Consider the following 20,681-nt stretch of genomic DNA (forward strand, 5'->3'; position numbering starts at 1 on the left):
CTCTTAGTATTTTAGAAATTTCTAAGTTTCTAAGGTACTTTTCTGAGTACTGTCCCCAATATTAACATGCTGATAAAACAGTGCTTATCCAAATTCAAATACCCATCTATTAACTAGAAATACCAGACTAATTAAGAGTGAAAACACTTGGGGCTAGAGAACACTGACTGCTCTTCCAGATGACACAGCACACAGTAGCTTAGAACTGTCTAACTCCACGATCTGACAAACACCAGACAGACATGCAAAACCAGTACACAACAAACCTCTCCTTTTAGTGATGGCAACAGTCTCAGAAACAGTTCATAAGACTTTTTATATGCCTTTGGGGCTAATATGAATCTCAGCTAGATTTATCAAGAACAAATGAAAAGGAAGAGCTTTTCATCCTTGTCACCCACAAGCCTAACCTAATCTGGAACTGTATCTTCAGAAACTGTACCAACTTATCAGAGCCAAAATAGGAACTGGACAAAAGACATGACCATTATCTGTAAAGCTGAAAATAAGCTCAACTATAAAGCACTTGTCTAGAGTGAAGCCCTAGGTTTGATCCCTAGCCCTGCTAAACAAAATTACGTGCATGGCAATTCTAATTTGGATATCTGTGACTACAGTAACGAGGGCAATGAGATAACTGATCTTTCAGCTCCTGAACACTTTCATCAAAGAGCAAGCTCCCTGTTGTAGAATACCACGCATTCCTTTCTTGCCTTTTTACTCCACTAAAGACTTAGTCCATATATACATATGTAGTATGTATATTTACCTATTATCCAACTGGAACACATTTTAAGTGCCTAAGCACATTCATGAATCACCATGACCCAATCAGGATTGTTACTGAACTTAAATTCATTTTTTTACTTCTTGGAGCCCATTGATGGAATTTCTATGTTAGCCTCCCAAGCATTTATGTTGCTTGTGTCCAAGGAAATGCACCACTATGAAAGATATTTTATAATGGCCTAAAGTCCACTCATCAGCCCCAAATTGACCTTACTGTATTGACAGCACAGTCCCCAACCGTGTCAGCATAATTCTCTCATTGGTTCAAGGCACAGACCTTGGTTCCCTTCACTCTTCTAGCCTAGGGTTTGACAAACTTGGAGCTGGTCAGTACTGAAAATGAAACCTCATCAAGGTTCCAAGCATTCTTATTACCTAAATACTACCCCCAACGTTCCATCTTCCTCCCTCTGGCACCCCAATTTTTCAACCTGATTTTTGGTTCAAGGTTCTCACCATGCAGCCATCCTCAATTCTGTGTTGTATTTATGTTAGTATCCTAAACCAAATAAACTATGCTTTACAGAAACTCTACTAAGAACCAAGTAGCTGGGGGGGAGGGGGGAGCTACCATGTCACACTGAGGTTAACTTCAGATGGCTAATTTGGATGTCAGTAGGTCCTAGTTCTTCCTCATCTGTGCTCAAGCTCCAACAGCTTCATTCTCAGATTATGTTACAGAAGTGGCAACAAGTATGTCAGAACTTGACAGACTTAACAGCACAGTATACTGTATACAAAGAATATTTCGCATTTACATTTTACGCCTCCCTTAGTGTTCAAGGTCCATCCTATACAAGGCTCCGCCTCTTGGATCAATCCATTTCCCTCTCATCCCACAATTAGCATAAACCATAATACCCTGCTGGGTATTTGATATTTGATCCCATTGTAAACCCTGAGATTGTGAACCGGAAAAACCTGTTTCTTGTGATGTGGCTCAGCCCTAACACACACAGACAAGGAGCTTGGGTTAAAGGCTTTCTGGTTATTGTGAACTTAGCTGTGGTGTGGCTCAGCCCTAGAACACAACTTTACCCCAAAAGCTTTCTGTAAACAAGAGCTAAATAAAGTTAACGCTAGGTCAGGAGGCAGAGCAAACAGCCAGTTGACATAAGAAAACAGAGGAAGGACACTGAGTTGAAGGGTGTTTAAGACCGGGAAGAATAAGAAGGAACTTAGGCTGAATAGGAAGGTCAGCTGGGTGCCTTCTCTGCCCCTCTGGGCTAGCTGGTTTTCACACCAGCACCTGACTCCTGAGTGTTCATTTGTAAAATCCCAACAATTGGGATTTTCTTCATAAAACCACCCTACACCTGAAAATCTGATCTCAAACATTGCCATCACCTGCATCTTAAAATCATCTGACTCCTTTTCTGAAAACCTCACAGGAGAATCACAGCTCTCTCCTGCCTAAAAGACCCATTCCACTTCCACCATGGCATGCCACCATTCCATCAAACACTCAAGTAGGTCGTCAGTATGCTCACAGTGGCCAACTTTCAGCCGAAGTTTCACCTATCAGTAAATATCTAGCTGCTGAGGGCTCTCTGAAATTCCTTCATTTGGGTTGGACCACCCTGTCTTAATGGTTCCCCTTCTCATCTCATTAGCAGTTCTCTTTTGCTGTCTCATTCCACCATTGTCTGCCTCTTCTCTGTCCAAACTTAAATCCATGTAATTTCATCCTCTTTCTGGAATATACTTTCCCTTTAACTCAAGGCAGACTTTTTAACTTGAATTGCATATCCTACTTGAAATCCTAAAAGGTTTTAAAACTTAGTTCTTGGCTGGAGAGGAGAGAGAAGAGGGAGAAACGGAAGGAGAGAGGAAGAGAGACAGAGAAAGCATTCGGCAGTTAAGAGGACTTGCAGCTATTCCAGAGAACTGGAGTTCAGTTCTCACCACCCACGTCTAGTGGCTCACAATTACCTATAACTTGAGTTCCAAAGGCACTTGCGTGCATGCACGTGCGCGCGCGCACACACACACACACACAATAAGGGGCTGGAGGGATGGCTCAGTGGTTAAGAGCACGCATTGCTCCTAACAGAGGAGCCACATTCTCAACACCTACATTAGGTACATCACAACTACCTGAAACTCCAGCTCCAGAGGATCTGATACCTGGCCTCCTTGGGTACTTGAACATAACCACAGCTTAAATAAAAATAAAGTTTTTTTTTTTTTTTTTAATCTTAAAAACGGGCAGGATTGCTCAGTGGGTAGAAGTAAGCCTTATGGCCTTCGTTGGATCCCTGGACTCCACACAGTGGTAGAACTGATCACAAAGGATTGTCCTCTGACCTCCATATAGTATGTACATGCCTCCATTTACATATACACAAAATAAATTCACCGTAACGTCTAAACCCTAATAGGAGGTGATACTGATCTCGTCTTCCTGCAGCCCTTTCCAGCTCATGTCATTCTCTCATCACACTGAAAACCTTAGGGATGCACATCCTTGAGCTCACACTCATACACTCAGGGATACACTAGCAAATCCTGTTCATCTTTACCTTCTCTAGAACACTACTATTTTCAGAGCACCACAGTTGAGTTCAATGAACACTAAGTGAAAAATACAGAATAGAAGATTCATCCTGGCCCTGTGGTGTTTTCCTCTTAACTAAATGCTTATTAGAAGTCTGAACTCTCATTCAAGTATTTCTTACCACTGTTTTAAAGCAGATCTGTTAGTGTATTTCTAATGTGATTACTTTTGCTCTTCATGAAGACAGTATCATTGTTCTTCTAAAAGACAAACATTTTGAAACTAAACTGGAATCTTTCGTTTTGATAATTGGAGGCCCTAGCCTGTTGCTCGTACAATGTACATGCTTTCTTAATTGAGCATGTCCTCCTTTCTTCTGGCTCCTTGCTTACAACACCCAAAAGAGGAACAGCCATGACCCGCCAGAAGCACTTCAAACACTATTCTTCCAAGGCTGCGTGGGCCAGGCATGCTGGCCTACACTGACTGCACAGTGCAGCTGTGCAGAGGGAGGGCTGCTGGTACAGGTGCAATTAAAGGCCAAACCACACATTGAAGTAGAGATTTTAATAGATCTTCTCATTAACTCATCACAGTAGTAAGTTCTACTGTAATGATATGCAGCTTTACTACACTAGTATAAATAAAAACAGATAAATACAGCTCTAAGCAACAGCACAGATTAACAAACTAAGCATTCTTCAAAAACCAAAAGCAAAAACAATTATTATTAAGAGATGCTGACACGTTTGCCCATTTTCATCATACCGTCTCAAAAAGGGTACTCAAATAAGGCGCTGCACTAAGTATATTGGTCAGTAAGTTTGCCAATTAGCTAGGCACATGTAGTTCATGGTATTCACTCTCTTATTTGGTTGGAAATCAACCACACCTTAATGAAAAAAGAAAAATAGAACATATGTTAATACTCAAAAGAAAAAAAGACCCAAAGCTCTGAACACATTAAAAACACGGCACTTCTCTTATATTTCAGCAGTAAGACACATCAGAAAGAGAAATGTAACAAAGAAAATGAATGCTTTAATATGTAGCCTGAAATGTCAGTCTCTGAAGCAACGGTCTGAAAGCAGAGTCTGAAAGAAAATGTAGAAAATAAAACCATGTGCAGTTTTTGTGTAAAGTTGCAAAGAAACTGGCTTCTCCTTTGAAGACTTGGAACCCAGAAGGGGCTGAGTCAAACCTGTTGGCCATGCTGAAGAGTTTGTACCAGCAGTGCCTTGCACACTGCAAATATAATACAACTATCATTAAAAATGAGTTCACTCAGTTTAGCCAAACAATGAAGGGGTTATGAAAAATCTTAAAATCTGCCAGCAGAAGTAAAAGAAAAAATATTGGTGGCAGACAGCACAGCTGAGAAATTCTAAAATGATGATGAGTTCTGGATCATTCTAATATGGCTTCCTGGTTGTTTAAGTCTTCAAGATCATACAGATCTAATGTGATCTCATTATATATTAAAAACGGCTTATTACCAGTTGTTTCAGAAAATGTTTGTACGGATGCATTTGCCTTCCAAAAATTCATATTCAGAGTATCTGGGCCAGTCTGGTGAGCAAACTGCCTTTGCCAGTCGTGAATTAAGACCATGATTAAAGCAGACATTTCCAGTAACAATTCCAAGTACTGAGAGGTACCTCTTATAACTAATCCTGCAGAAATGTGCATTGTAGCTACTTAAATAATCAGTGAACACTTCAGGTATGGCTGGGACCTACCCCGTGATTCAAAGGTTATACTCACATTGTGATTTTATAGTTTTCATTTTGTTTGATTTTTCTTAAAAAAAAAAAAAGGTTTGGCTTTAATCTACTAGTAATAGTTTATGTTATTTTCAACTTTCCAGTTTGTGGGTCAGAATGGACAGGTCAAAGGACATAACCCAGGAGATGGCAGTGAGAAATCAGAAGGTATTATGTGCACTCTGGATCACAGAAGTGACCACCTCTTCTTAAATCCTTGTGCCTATTGTAAACGTTGTTCATACCTCCATATTTGTAAGACAGAATTAGTCTGTATAAAAGAAATCACATTAAAAAGGTAAAATTATTTAAGTGCAATATTAACTGATCTGTATTTTATAAATTTTAATCCATAAAAATATAAATAAGAATGGTAAATTTTTAAGAAAAGAAATATACATTTAGTGCAAGTTATGAATTACATTTCATCTCCAGTGTCAGCAGTGAAACATCCTGAAATAAAAGAATGATCTAATTTGAAGAAAAAAGCTCCAGTGCTTAACATGCAATCAATACCAGGTACAGCTAAACAGAATCCTTCCTTCCCTCCATCACAGCAGCAGGATTTTGTTTAATTATGCTGAACAGCACTTTTATGTCATAGTAGTAATTTTAGAAATAGAAAATTTGCATAAGACTAGATCACATTATCCATAAAGTCTGAGAGGAAAAAAATAAAACTGATTAGAATCACATTTGTTTTTGATTCTGAAATACACAGCACACAAGCTAGGGGATGTCATTTACACCTCCAGATTTGACCTGCTTGGCCAGCAGTGGTGTGTGTGTGCACGCTTCCAAGCCTTTAGTGATGGTACAAACGACATGGTTAATGGCACAAGAAACATCCCTTCTTGTGATGAAACCTCAGTAAAATCACAATACATCTCAATATGAGAAAGGACTGCTTCAAAAGGACACACCAATTCAAAGAGGTTTTGTTACAGCTTAGGAGAGGGGAGAGGAGAAGCTCTTTTGGAATGTAGAAAGGTAATGCTTAACTATACAATTCATGAGTTAAACAGAACAATTCTGATATAAAAGGGCAAGACCTTGCAGTCTTAATAGATGGCTCAATTCAAAGTAATCCCTCCAGAAATAGGGACTGGTAATACGTCTCTGTGGTGCTGAAGTGACAGCCGGATGCTTGAGGATTCCAGTGAAGGCTCCATGGAGGCTCAAGCCTGCACTCCCACTGCATAGCCTCAGTGAATGCAACCAGTGCAGAACAACATGAGATGAATTACTGCTCCAGTCAGTTAGGGAAATACCTCAGTCCTTTTCCTTCTCCCTCCCCAAACAATCCCTTTGTTCTCCCAGCATTATTTGCAAACCAGGTTGCAAAAGCTCTCGGCTTGTATTTCCTTTCCTGTTTTTTAAAAGAAGAAAAAAAGCGGACGAGTCCCTCAAATTAAAGAATTGTGCTATTCAACAAATGCATTTCCTCTTCTGTCTCCTCTCTCTCCTCATCTTCAGGGTTCAGTTGAACATTATTGAAGCGGGGTCTTGGTTTGCCGTCTGGGCCATATGACGGAGGATATCTTTTTTTGTTATAATGCCAAGGAGGCGCCTGAAAAGGATGAACAAAAAAGAGCTATTAAAGTAAAAGGGAAAAGAAAAGAGGAACTAAATCTATAGATAAATCCTTTTTGTTGACAGAAATAGAGAGCAGAGCAAGCAGCCTGATTATGCATTTTTTAAAGTGTTTTGCTATAAAGACAATTGAAATTACCCAGCAACAGTCTTCCTACATAAAGAGTACTGTGGTCACTCAGAGTGTAAGGGCCTTCCCGCTGGGACTGAGGACTACTGTGTGCCTCACTGAGGCAGAGCTATTTTGATTCAAGTATGCCAATAAAAAGGTAACAAAAAACTGGGACGATGTATGAACAGGAAATAATACTGATCCAGTTTGAAAAAGGAACCCATTCCCATTTTATTAGAAAATAATTTAAAACCTCAATATTTTGAAGAACCAAAATTTTTAAGGGATACTTTTTGATTACCCAGTTGTATGCGGAAAATTCATGAAAGCACATACAACTGAGATAAAATATGCAAACAATGGTCAGCAGAGATATTTGCCTCCCAAACTTGAGAAGGCAAGGGTAAACCTACAGCACAACCCAGGGTTTTGAAAGCACACTTAATGTTTTTCGCCTTTTGATTTTTTTTGCTTCCCCAAAAGAAGATGCAGTGCTTGGATGTTAATGTTTACATTAAAAATTAAGTGAGTAATCAAGAAGCAATCCTGAAAGATTATTACAGGTGAAGCAGAAAGCAAAATGAATGGTTTCTATATTGTGGTTAGTAGTTTTAAAAAAAGGATGCATGAAACACTTGTGAAATATTAGCATACAATAGGGACACACACTCAATTGTGTACTTAAACAAATGGGGACAGGTTTCTTATAGTTATGACAATTGCAGGGCAAAATAATTTGAGGTATTAATTGTTAAAGCCAGACAATTTGTTATGCATAAATCAGAATTTATCTGGAATCAATGACACCACTAAGACATAAAACCTGTTAACACAAAAGCTACTCATGACAGTCTAGTAACATCATATAAAAGGGGCACAGACTTGACCTATGTGTAATCTACTAACAAATGGAGACACACACTCTAACTGAAAGTATGCGAGGGCAGCAGAGAAAGAACTAGTGCTCTGACCACAGATCTACACACGGGGTTCTAGTCGATGTGCCCATTAAAAAACACTGCACGCTCAGCAACTCTACTGCCAAGCTTACATAAAGCCACTCCCCAGATCAGGAAGCATAAAAAAGGGTGAAGGGTTGGGTGTGACAGGGCAGGCGTGTTTAACCAGTCAGGAGTCTTCTGAGACCAGTGAATCCACTACAGTAGATAGACTTTTCAGTCTAAAGTGACCAATAATGATTCCTCATTCCAGCACCAGACTGTGCAGTTCTGAATTGTAACTCATTCTGATGAGATGTTAACTGCCGCTTACTTCCTAAGAATAAGAATTTAGACAGTATATCTAAATTTGTCTCACAGACATCTGGTCAGACACTGTAGCTGCAGCAGGGTGGGATTGTTTTTGCTCAGCAGGTATGGGGGGAGAACTGACAGTTCACAAGTTTCATGCCTCCTGACTTCTAGGGTGTCTAGTGAGGAGAGCTGACACAGCTAATCACCAAGGGTTCCACGTGCTGCTTTAGTTGCTCGAGATGCTCTAAAATGTTCTTCTTTGTGATGATCCCCAAGACAACCCTGAAACAGATTATTATGCTAATAACTGTGAGAAATTAAACTCAAAGAGGTTCCAGTCATAATGATAACGAAGGAGAGGAAATAAACTAAACATAAACCATAAGAATGCTTCTCATGGATTTGAGACAAAAATGATTTTAAAAATCTAGGTTCCATTTTCAGACATTCTACTAACTTCAAAAGTGACACATACTATTTCTAATGGAGTTTATTTTTTTAATTAAAAATCAAAATAATGAAAATTTGACTAAAATTTTAACTATGAAGATGAATAAAACTAAAAGTACAAAAGAAACTCAGTGATACAGAGCTACAGACCTCTAAAATTGGGAGAATGGTTTTCAGTGTTTTCTCTGTAGATGAATGCACTTTCAGTTTCTATTATAACAACCTAGGAGCTGTTTAGATTTTCCTCAGCACTGTGTGTGTGTTGGGGAAGAGAGGCTTAGTTTGAATGCCCATGGGATGACTTAAAAAAATCTAGATTTTTTACTATTTATTTCCAATTCCAATTAAAGAAATACACATGTAAATACTACTGACCTCATTTTCAGGAACTGAATCCCATTTCTTTATAATATGGTAATAAAATATTCATGAGTAGAGGTCCAAATGACTTTTAATGCATACTTTTGTAAGCAATTTTTCTTAGTTTACATGTCATTACTATCAGATCTTACAAAATGATTTGTATAAATTCCCATGAGGATACCTGAAACTAGACTACTTTTAGTAGTTATTAAATATCTTGATACTTATTTTACAACAAATAAATGAATTTTATACAGTATGTGGTAATGTAAATTCTAGAAGCCCATCTAAAAAGCCTTCAAAATAATCAGGCATTTCCTTGCTGATCTGTTTGCTTAAGTCATCTTTCCTGTTAAGCTGCCTTGGAGATTTGTTTTTGAAGAGAAGGTTTCTTTATGTAGCTCTGGCTGCCCTAGGACACACACTGTAGACCAGACTGGCTTCAAACTCTGAGTGGCTTCTGCCTCTCTAAGTGGTAGGATTAAAGGCATATCCCAGCACACCCTACCAAAATTTTGTAAAGTGAGTCACCATGGGATTTCAAAGCAGTCTGGAAATATTTGGAAATATTTCACTCATAAAACAGTAATGGCAGGGGCTTGAAGAGCAGGAAGGATACTCACATCATTGTGTTAAAACAATGTACTGACGTTTTAGAGCATGTGAACAACCTCTCCAAGAAGTTAAAAAAAAAAAAAAAAACTTTATTGTATAAAACAAGTATTTGACCATTAGAGAAATGTTCTTGAAAATATCTGAGGTTTTGTTTGTTTGTTTATTATTTGTTTGTTTTTAGCTTTGGGTGGTGGTGAATATGTTCAAAGTACATAGTACACATGTATGAAAATTAATAAAATCCATGATTCTGTACAATTAATTTATGCTAATAAAAACAAGGGCTTTTTTCAAAAGCTATAACTTAGGTAAATTAGGAAATGGGAAATTCTTAGCACTTAATTAAATACAATAACAGCAGGTTGATTCTTGTGCATGCTTTTTTATCCAATTAAGTAGAATGATTATTTTCAGTTTATCATTTGTAAGTTTAGTCACTGCGTGACAAAACAAGGAGAGTGACACATGTGCAAGAAGCAATCAGCAAACTTAGGACATTAACATTCACCTGCAGATGCACAGAGCGCAAACATTTGGCAGGGGTAAAACCAGTTACACAAGCTCCTCTTTTTTAACAAAGACTGGCTCCAGAACATGAAGTCAGTTTCAGTGTTGCTCTTTCAGTTTTAAAGAGTAAATGGTAAATCAATGCTAAATGTTTCTTATTTAAGAATAATCTGAAGTTTCCTTTTGGGCTAACAAATAATGCTGTGGAAGTTAACAGAGCAGAAACTGGCATTTCCCAAAGCATGTTTGCTAGAAACAGCAATCCCAAGTGTGCACCATCTCTCCCCACCAGAGAATGTCTGCATTTTCAGGCCAGTCAGGTAAGCAATGACTCCATTTCTGACTGTTGGGGAATCAAAATACATCAACATCTTCCAAGTTCCAAAGTAAACCTCAGTTATAATTTAATTTAATACCTCAATAATCTCAAATTTATTCAGTCACATAAATTTCCAGCAACTTCTATTACCATCCTGTTTGTTCTTTAAACTAACGGATTCTGAGAAGTTCTGTTACAAAATGTGGGACAACACTGACCTGACATGTCCACAATTTGAATCTGTTCCTATTACTGCTCTATTCTCTTTTACTCTTGCACCTATGGTTCCAGATTTGCTGCATTTTTCTTGCTGCACATAACTATTTTCCATTGCTATGGTATTACATGAAGCTGGAAAGCACAGGGCTATCTAGAACTTCATGGTCTTTAAAACACGCTGTCTTCTTTCAGTGTTAGCCACTGAACCCTCCTGCTTAAGTAGTTCACAGACAATAAAGTTAAGACTCTCCTCCCCAAATGATCATTTTTTTTCTTTCTGAATGCACTTATTGTATATACCTAACTCTTGTCCCCCTAAACAATAATTTAATCCTTAAATTAAAAGTATTTTAAAATACTCTTTTTAAAAAGGAAAAGTATTTTCCTTTCTAGGATCTATACTGCGAAAAATACGAAAATTAACCTATAGAGTAGGGCTTTATGGTCACAGTTAATCACCACTTCCAGAACAGAATTGGTATTTAGTCAGTACAGAAGAGAACCTAAGACAGGCACAGAGAACTCAAAGCCAACAATAGCTAATGAAAATTCACTTTAGGTTCCAACTGAGCCACAGAATGATTCAAAGGGATCAAAGCAAAGCTTTACAAAAAGACACATCATGTAACTAATATTTATTAAGTTTTAAACAATGACATTTGGTACCATTTTTAATAGCAGACAAGAGCAAACAAAGTGAAACAGTAGACCATAGTGCTTTATGAAACACATCTTTGATTTATTCATGTTATACTCCAGAAGCGAAACACCCAACACTGCTCTAATGTTCCTACTTTCTGCTTTGTTCTGTTTTAAACAGAAGTATAAATGTCTATGATATTCCTGTTACTAATCCAGTAATGGTCTACAGTAGAGGCCCAGAAAGTGTTTTAAGGGCTTAACAAATCATGAAGAAAGTATATTCTGTCAGAATATACATTGTAGAATAGTAGCAGGGTTCAGGATTTCTGTGATCTACAGAGCTAATTTGAACAAATTATTATACCTGTCAAAAAGAGCACCTATTTGCAGGACTACAGAGTTAAGTGAGAAAGTGTGAAAGTGTTTAGTAAATTATCTTTTTTTTTTTTAAATGTCTCCCTTTTCTAGAGAGACCATGTGTTCTGCTACCCACATGTTTTTTAAGAAAATCTTAAAAGGACAAAATCTGTTGTGATTCTCTTATGTGTTTGGTGCAGTATTTAATCACCTTCAGTCTATTCCGGGTGAGCCATCGGTTTATAACAAACCCAAAAATCCATCTGTTTCCCTTTCCTAGCATTTCTATTATATACTTCACATGGAACAACGTTCTATGAATTCCAACAAGTTACCAGCAAGAAGGCTGTAATCTCAGTGCTCATGAGGTTCACAAGGGTCACAGACCCAAGGTTAGCTCCAACTCCAGGGAGGCTCTGTGTCAGTAACAACAAAAATATCTAAATAAAAAATTTTAAATCCCACTAAGAAAAAATAATATAGTGGAAATAACAGGCCCTAAGTACATGAATGCTTTTAAGTAATTTAGCAGTTCAGTTTATAGGTCCAACTTGTTTTGGAGAAGGTAGACCAAAGCAAACAAACAATTAAGAAAAAAAGGAAAGAAAAAAGATTAAACACTGGCTCTAATAGCATATATCAAAATATCTACAGAGAGAGATGTAGAAAAAAACCTACACAGAAGAAACGAAACACAAAAAGAAAATGGTTTTTGCAATGCTCCCTAAAGGATAAGGCCAGTATTTCCCAGGAAAGAAACAACTCAAACTAAAAAAGCTCTTTACATGGAGATGTTTCTCCATTTCTTCTCCAACTCTCAAATACAGTATCTTTGACAATAAGCACAGAGCTGACACCCTTCTTACTCTCAGGCAAGAGTGAAGGTTGATTAATCCTGCATTTATAACCATACTAAGTCAGCTCCCAAGTAGAGCTGACTTGCACTGTGCCCTGAAAACATTACATTAATAGACCATTCATTCTAGTGAGTGAACTGATCTCTGCGGTGCTACACTTACCCATTGTGAGTTACAAGGCACTGCCTCAGACCCAGCTTTCGGAAGATATCTACCACAATCTCCATTGGGGTGTGATCTGTTACTGTAAAAGGACTCATATCAAGAATGCTTCTCAGTTTTAATGGCCGAGGACTTTCTGCTGGAAGAGATGGCGTATGCTGTGCAAAACATACCCGAGAACTGCCAACAATACCTTCTTGTTTTTTTCTGGCACTTTCTGAAATAGAGATAGAAAAGAGCAAACATTTTCAATTGTTGGGCTTTCTTTTCTTACATACAACTTCACTTATGACTTTTGCCTTTCTTTTTTTCCTGTCAGTTTCTATTTCAGTCAGAGAGGAAAAATCAGTACATGGCTTATCATTAACTGATTTCCTTTAATGGTGCTGAACTATTTTCTAACTGCAGAGACAAGAAAGCACGTTTGAAATAGGAAAATTTTAAACCTGTACATAGTACAAGAGCAGTTTACTATGAGATCTGTGGTCAACTGCAGCCCACCTATGATGAATGTGACCTACTCTACACTGGAGATGAGACTAAAGACTTCCAGCCTTGCTATGTCTCTGCATGGACTCCACCACTGTGAACCAGCTGGCTCTTCCTTCCACTCTTCTGATGTTGATGAGTCAAGAGCACTACACATGGGTTGAAACTACAATTATACTCCCAACAAATAAGACTTTTAGGCTGTTTATTCTATAAATGGTCTATCAATTTCTCTGCGCCTCTAATGTGCTGCCTGTTTCTTCTCCCACCTTTGAGAGTGCAAGACAGAAAGTACAAGGATGCAAACAAGAGATCACACACAGGAAAATAGAAACCCTTAATATGGACAGAATATACAATAAAGCGCTGTGCTTGGTTTTTTAGTAAACATTAATGAAACTATGTGTATATAAATACAGTATTAGTTATGGTGAAAATATTTTGAGTATGAATTTTGATACAAACATATTTAAGACAAAATAGTAAACAACAACCTGACTGAAGAAAAGGGGATATTACTGTTTATAAATGAATGTTGTCATGCTTTTTGCTCCTTCTGAACAATAAAGCCATATTCAGCTACATTCTAAACATTTAAGTACCAGAGCATAAAGTGAGGTCCTAGTGGCTAGTGCATGGGCCACCTGAAAGTATAGTCATGGTGTGAAAAAGACACCCACTAGTGAGCAAAATAAATGGTACTGGAAAAATACAAAGTTGCTGTCAGCACATAGAATATAACTTATAGCATGTGCATGACAAATGTACAGTGTAAAGAGTAACAGTATATATCTACAATGAATATTCAGAATAAAATGATGGAAGTGTCACATCAATAATAGCAAAAGAGTCAACGTGCAGAGTTTTTACATCCAATTAAATTAGCAGGAGAAGACAATCAAATTTAGCATACTCTAATACTGTAATAGGGGTGTTATTTAAATTTTCAGTATAAAAAAAGTAAAAATGTTAAAAAAAACCCTGTAGTTTTAATAATCTACCAATAGAAAAAATATTAACAATGTGAGATCAACTAGTCAAAATATTAAATATCCAAACAATAAGAAATACATCACAAATGAAAATAACCCTAAATACTCAAACATTTAGCTGTGGTAATCCATTTTATGAAAATCTTCATATAGATTCAAAGTGACTCGAACTTTTGAGTTAAGCGACCTTGAGGTCACTCATGACTGTTGTGCACCCAGTCTGTTTAACCTGCCTTTAAGAGAACAGTATAACAGACAAGCCTTGGGTTCACCATGTATCAACTTTTACAACCTAAGGTAATGCACAGCTTTAATCTTAAATTATGTACTACTCTTCCACGTTCCTGACCCAGAGCAAGGAATGTCTGCACGTGTGTGTTGTGGTATTAATTTGCTAAAAGCAGCAAACCATTCAAGTGACTTTATACATGCAAATATCTGCCATAAGTGCTGGGAACAGCTATTACTTGATAATAATAATTTGCAGCTATGCTTACTTTTCTGAGTGCTTTTAGGTCACCTGAAGTAAGTAGTTAATCCCTTGTAAAACTCTCAAGAATTTCTATAAAGTATCCCTCAACCCTTTCCCATGCCATGTTTTCTACCCTGTTCAATAAGCACAGAAAGAGATCAAACAACAGATCTACAGCAACACACAGCTAGAGGGACAGTCAGACACAAAGAATAGGCAGACACACATACACTTACATACAGATGACATATAGATCGAAAACCATAAGCTACAGACAGATGGAAGACCCAGGGAGAAGTAGAGAATTCAACCTTGCTCTTTGTCAAATTAATCCAAGAGCAAGTCTGTGATTTCACTCCTTAATGAGACACCAACTCATTCTGGCGCCTCTGATGTTACCGTTAATGCATTTAGCCAACACATTTACAACTTAATAGTTTTGTTTTCAATTTATTTTTTATTTTTTTATATTAACTACAGATTATTCACTTTGTATCCCAGCTGTAGACCCCTCTCACGTTCCCTCCCAATCTCACCCTCCCTCCCTCATCTCCCATGCCCTGCTCCAAGTCCACTGATAGGGGAAGTCCTCCTTCCCTTCCATCTGACCCTAGCTTATTAGGTCTCATCAGGACTGGCTGCACTGTTGTCCTCTGTGGCCTGGTAAGGTTGCTCCCCACTCCGGGGAGGTGATAAAGAGCCAGCCACTGAGTTCATGTCAGAGATAGTACCTGTTCCCCTTACTAGGACACCAATTGGATTTTGTTTTGTTTTTATGCATTGGAGTGCTGGGGCGCAAACCCAGAGCCTGGTGCTGCATACCAGCTGAGCTGACTCCCTCGCCTAAAATTCTTAATTCTAGAAAAAATAGTGGGTTTGGTTTTTGTTTGGTTTGGTTTTTGTTGTTGTTTTTTTTGCAACGTTACTCTGTGATACAAAGTATCAGAAGTGAAAATCTAGCCTCTTTGCCTTAAATGTGTCACTTCAAGAGGTGGCATTTTCACTGTGAAGGTAGAAGGATGATTAAGAATTAAAATTATCATCCTCATGTACATAACAATTTTTGAGGCCAGCTTGGGCTTAAAAAAAAAAAAACAACAAAAAACCTTTCTCACGCCATAAAGAATTACCACTTTAATTTTTATATTTGTATTTAAAACTTAAGAGAGATTTTTAGTCCCCTTTATAACGTAAGCATTTGTGGTAACAGATATCAACCAGCTTCACCTAACAGTATGCTATACCTGCATTTATCAAAACATGACATTAACATTAGTTTCAATTTGTCAATTAAAAGAAGAGTGCTTAAGATAATATGACTTGTATATGCAGTAATTATTTTAAGGAGTACCATTTATTATACAATGTGCCATGATATCTGCTAAGTTGTTTTATTTTTAAAATGATTTTCATGTCATTCATTCACAGGCCTTTGAAGTAGAAAACAGCTTATATCTCACTTCCTTTCTTCTTTTATTTTTTAGGGTTAGGGTCTTGCTATGTGGCCCAGCAGCCTCAAACACGCAATCCTGCTTGCTTCCACTCCAAAGTAACAGGTATTGCCAGTGTGTGCCAGGCTACATTTCACTTTCCAACACCACCGAGAAGATTTTTAAAAAGAGTTTTAATTTCAACACTTTCACTTTCATGATCATAAATAATCTGAGACCTCTCATTTAGATTTAGTATTCTAAAAACTTATTCTCTAATTCCCAATTAAGAAGAATAACACATCAAATTTGGTATTTCATATATGGTATTTTGTTGACCATGAACAAATCTGTTCTTCCATAATATAATTATGTATACATAATATACAATGTAGTAATACATAGGTGTTTTCAAAAGTCATCCTGTGATTTTCATTGCCACATCTTCATATTTCATATTCCCTTAAACTAACACTATTTCCTATGCACCAGTATCTCTGTCAAGTGAGTAAAGTTCAAAACAGTATCTATCCACTGTAGGCAGGAATATGAATTACTGAAAATGTTAGCACTGTCATGACTTTAGAACTTGGCCATTTCCCTTTAACTTTATTTCTTGGGCTAGCAATCCCTAGAGAACAGGAAGGATAATGACACCTGGGAATTACCTTTGCAGACAAAGCAAATACTTGACATTTCTAGCTCAAGGTACTGTCCAAAAACCTAGGAAGTAGCAAATCAATGACTTAGTGAGTCTCTTTTCTCACCTTTGGCATCACAAAGGAAAGGATTTAGAGTTGCTGACCAAGATTAAAATTCTTCCTGGCTTTCCCATCATAGCAGAAAAATAATCACTGAAAAACACATTTAATATCACTTGCCCCTGAAAATCCAACCGATTAAATTTCATTGCTCTTTCTCCTCCTATAAATGTATTACACAAGGCATTTACATTCATAATGGTGTTTTTAAAAAACATACCTATTGCAATTGTCAGGTCTCTTCGGAGGGCAAATCCCACTAATCTCTGAGATTCTTTTGACATTATAACAGGAAAGCCATTATAGCTGGTTTCATTAATCATGTTTTCTATGTCATCTACTGTCATATTGTCCTGTGTCAAAACAGCTAAGGGAGGATCACTTCTTCGAGGTCTCATGACATCAGCAGCCAGGGTTGTATGAGTGAATTCTTCTTTTGCATCCAAGAAAGGGTACCCATTTAGTCGGATATGTGCTTCATAAATACCCTCCCTACCAAAGGCATCACCAACCCATTTACTGGTCATTACTGCAGCCATAAGAGGAACAATATATTCCAAGCCCCCAGTAAGTTCAAAAACAATAACCACCAAGGAGACAGTCATTCTTGTCACACCACCTGAAAGAAATAAACACCACTGATCAGGGACGAGAGAATAACTCACATGTTACTCGAGTCTTGCACTACGCAGGTGAACATAGAATGTAGACAGATCTTGATCAGTGAAAAGCACTGTCACCAAAAATGACTATTCTTAGGATAATAACCATCACTTCTAATATAATCTAGAGGAAAGCCAATCTGGCTATATCACAGAAGACGATTATAACATTTGTAAACCTTTTGTAACACTAAAAATCAAGCAAACAAAACCCACAGCTGAGCAAGCAAAACAACCTCACCATTTTAATTTACTGCTGCAGCCAAAGTTTACGAAAGCTTACTATAACTCCTTAAATATAAATAAGTACATCAGAGCTTTCTTGCTTGCTACCAATTAAATAAGTATATATTTATAGGTAGAATATTAAATAATATAATGTCTTTTCAAAGTGTGTAAAATATTTTGAAGCCTTGTGATTTATTAACAATGTGATACTGTCAGGTAGGACATTCATCTATTTTGGGCTTGGGTAGTGGTATATACATAGTGGTTGGGTGTTTACGGAGCATGTACAAGGATCTGGGCTTGATCCCAGCATCCCAACAAGGAGGAATGGAGGAGGAAGGGACAGAAAGTCATCTAGTCATTTAATCAGACAGTCATCCTCAGCTGTAATCTCTATCACTACATTGCCCTGCTCTCTCTTTCACTTACTGGTGTTTTTGTGTTTCTGTTATGCACACCACAGCTTAGCACTGTTTTCATCATCTATAAAGACTTTAGGTTGCTATCAAAGAAAGCAAACCACATGTAAAATCCAAATCTCTCTTCTTCACCAAGGAAGGGTCATTTCAACTTCCCTGGTCCTATATTCCTGCACACATTCTCCCTCATAATCTAGGTGATTATTTTTGGAACCTTAATTTTATTCCAGTATCTCAACTGTTACCTCTACAGATTTGAATTCTTCTGTAAAATATCTACTTATGTGTCCTTTTTCAGGATTCTGACTGTTGAAAAACTAGTCAAGGACCCAAATTATTCTTTCATTAAAAAAAAAAAAAGCAGGCTCTTTTTCTAAATTTATTTTCAAATGTATTTTATTATATATAAAATGGTTTGCCTGAATGTTGTATCTGTGTGCCACATGCATACTTGGTGCTCATGAGGGCCAGAGAAGATGTCTAATACCCAGGAACTGGCATTACAGTTATGAGCCATCACGTGAGGTTTGGGAGTCAAACTCAGGCCCTCTGGTAGAGCAGCAGTGCTCTTAAGGGATAGGCCATCTATCTCTCTAGTCCTATGCTCTCGTTTTCATACCACTTTATCTTACCTCCTTGACTCTTAGACCCCATTACTTTCAACCTACATTATAAGTGCTCCTTTTTGTTTTTAGAGACAAGGTCTTACTGTGTAGCCCAGGCTGGCCTCAAACTGGCAATCCTCACATTTCTGCTGGGACGACAGGCATGCAAAGCCACAATGGCTTAAGTATCATTTCCACTGTGTTCTTTTGGTCAAAAGACCTAACATTGGCTAGTGAGGTGGCTTAGCAAATAAATGCACATGCTGCCACGCCTGATGACCTGAGCTCCACCCACCAAGACCCACAGGGAAGTAGAGAACTGATTTTCATATTGTCCACTGATCTCCATAGACAAGTGTGACACTTACTATGAAACCCCACAAAGTAAATAAATAAATGTAATTAAAAAACCAACAGTGCTTGTCAGTTCATTAAATTTGTTTCTTAACCTAAAAAAAGGAAGGATCTGCCACGCATAGTATATTTACTCCATGCCAGCAAGTGTCAGCATGTTCTACTCAGTTTATAAAGGCTTTTTAAAAAAATTAAACTAAATACCATGATAACAACATTATGTGCATGTTATCTCATATAATACTCAAAACAATCACAGGCAACAAGCTAGTATTTCCTTTTTATAGATGACAAAAGTAAATATCAAAGAACTAAAGGAACTTTTCCAAAGTCATCAAGCGAAAAATGGCAAACCCAGGACTTGGCAACAAATCTGAACAACTTCAAATATAAATTCATCCTTATATAAACTCAGATACTAATCTTTTTATAATCGAATTCTTACCAATTCAACTTGTTTCCCAAAATATCCAAAATGTACTACACAAAAGTTATATTTCTTCAAAGCATGAATTCCAAATATATTTTCATATGAATTTATCTTTGCATTAGAATCTTCCTACAACTAGATTGCTCCAGAAAAGCTTCAGAGAGTGATTCTACGGCTCTGACTTACTCACAGGACTAGTCTGTGGGTCTATGAAAAGGAGCTCAAGACAGTTAAACTATAAAAGGTGAGTGTGTGCCTTTCGCATGTGGTGCGTGCATGTGGGTGTATGGGCATATGCCTGTGGGAGTGCATACGCACACCTGGGTGCACAGGGGAGGACAGCTGCTGTCTTCCTCTACTGCTCTCTGCCTCATTCCTTTAAAAAGGGTCTCACACCGAAATGAAAAGCCTCCTTAACCAGTGAGCTCCTAGGATCCACCTGTCTCCACCCTCCATTCTGGGGTTACAGAAATGCACAGGCAGTTCTGGCTTTGGGGATGGGCCCTGGGGATTAGAACTTGGGTCCTCATACTTGCATGCCAACTGCTTTGTTCAATGAAGCTCCTCCCCAGCCCTAATTTTTTTAATCTTAGGTTTTAGCATATCCCAAAAGTCTGTATGATTCTTCATTATATAGCTTTAAAAAATAAATGGCTTGAACTCAATCATGTTTAAACATATTATGAATTGATAGCCAGACAAATCTGTCTGATCAAAAAGTGACCCGAAAGCTAACTGTCTGAAGAATCAGATTTCAAAGATTTGTGGGTTTTGAAGCTGTCATTAGTAAGCTCATAACTCAAGCGGAAGGAAGGCATACCCAAATAAAAGGGCAGCGAACTGACAATCTTTAAAGAGGGCTGGCTCAAAAATAAATCTCTACCAAAGTTTTACAGGTATGAAAGTGACCTGCACACCTTCTCAACCAAAAACTTAATTTAAAAACAATACAACCTGCCCTTCCTGGACTACTTGCACACAGTGCTCCCTCTAAATCCCTGCAACTGCACTGTCAGCCTGCAGACGATGCTCACTACTGTTTCCTTAGCGTTGGGCTCATCGTCCCAGGAGCCAGGCTCACGTGCCATTCTCCTCTCATCACTCCCTATACCTGCACAATGCTAAAAAGAATGTGGAGGCTGAAGAAATACCTGCTACTTTGGTGAAAATGATTCTGACTTTAATTGCACTTGGTGTTACACTTCTGAAGAGTCTGAGCAACAAAGTCAAAGTACCAACTATTACTCAGTATTAGACCAAAAATTTGGTGGAAAATTTAAATATAAAACCAAATAACGATTTTCAGCAGAAGAAGGTAATACATAGATTCTTACATATTTA

The 20,681-nt window shown here is 37.7% G+C and overlaps 1 protein-coding gene across 5 annotated transcripts in view; it reads right to left on the reverse strand.

The window, feature by feature from the left end:
- Positions 1-3,838: 3,838 nt before the first annotated feature.
- Positions 3,839-20,681, reverse strand: part of Clcn3 (chloride voltage-gated channel 3) — a 78,661-nt gene continuing 61,818 nt past the window's right edge. For 3 of the 5 annotated variants that reach the window (XM_060381818.1, XM_060381821.1, XM_060381819.1), the window contains 4 exons: positions 16,863-17,261; positions 12,499-12,715; positions 8,214-8,289; positions 3,839-6,619 (listed from right to left, as the gene is read on the reverse strand). In XM_060381818.1, the coding sequence (XP_060237801.1) occupies positions 6,461-6,619; positions 8,214-8,289; positions 12,499-12,715; positions 16,863-17,261 (851 nt within the window). In that variant the 3' untranslated portion in view covers positions 3,839-6,460. The remainder of the gene's footprint in view (positions 6,620-8,213; positions 8,290-12,498; positions 12,716-16,862; positions 17,262-20,681) is intronic. The other 2 variants (XM_060381820.1, XM_060381822.1) reach the window with 1 other exon arrangement.

Source organism: Meriones unguiculatus, chromosome 4 (assembly GCF_030254825.1).
Source record: "Meriones unguiculatus strain TT.TT164.6M chromosome 4, Bangor_MerUng_6.1, whole genome shotgun sequence".
Lineage (NCBI taxonomy): Eukaryota > Metazoa > Chordata > Mammalia > Rodentia > Muridae > Meriones > Meriones unguiculatus.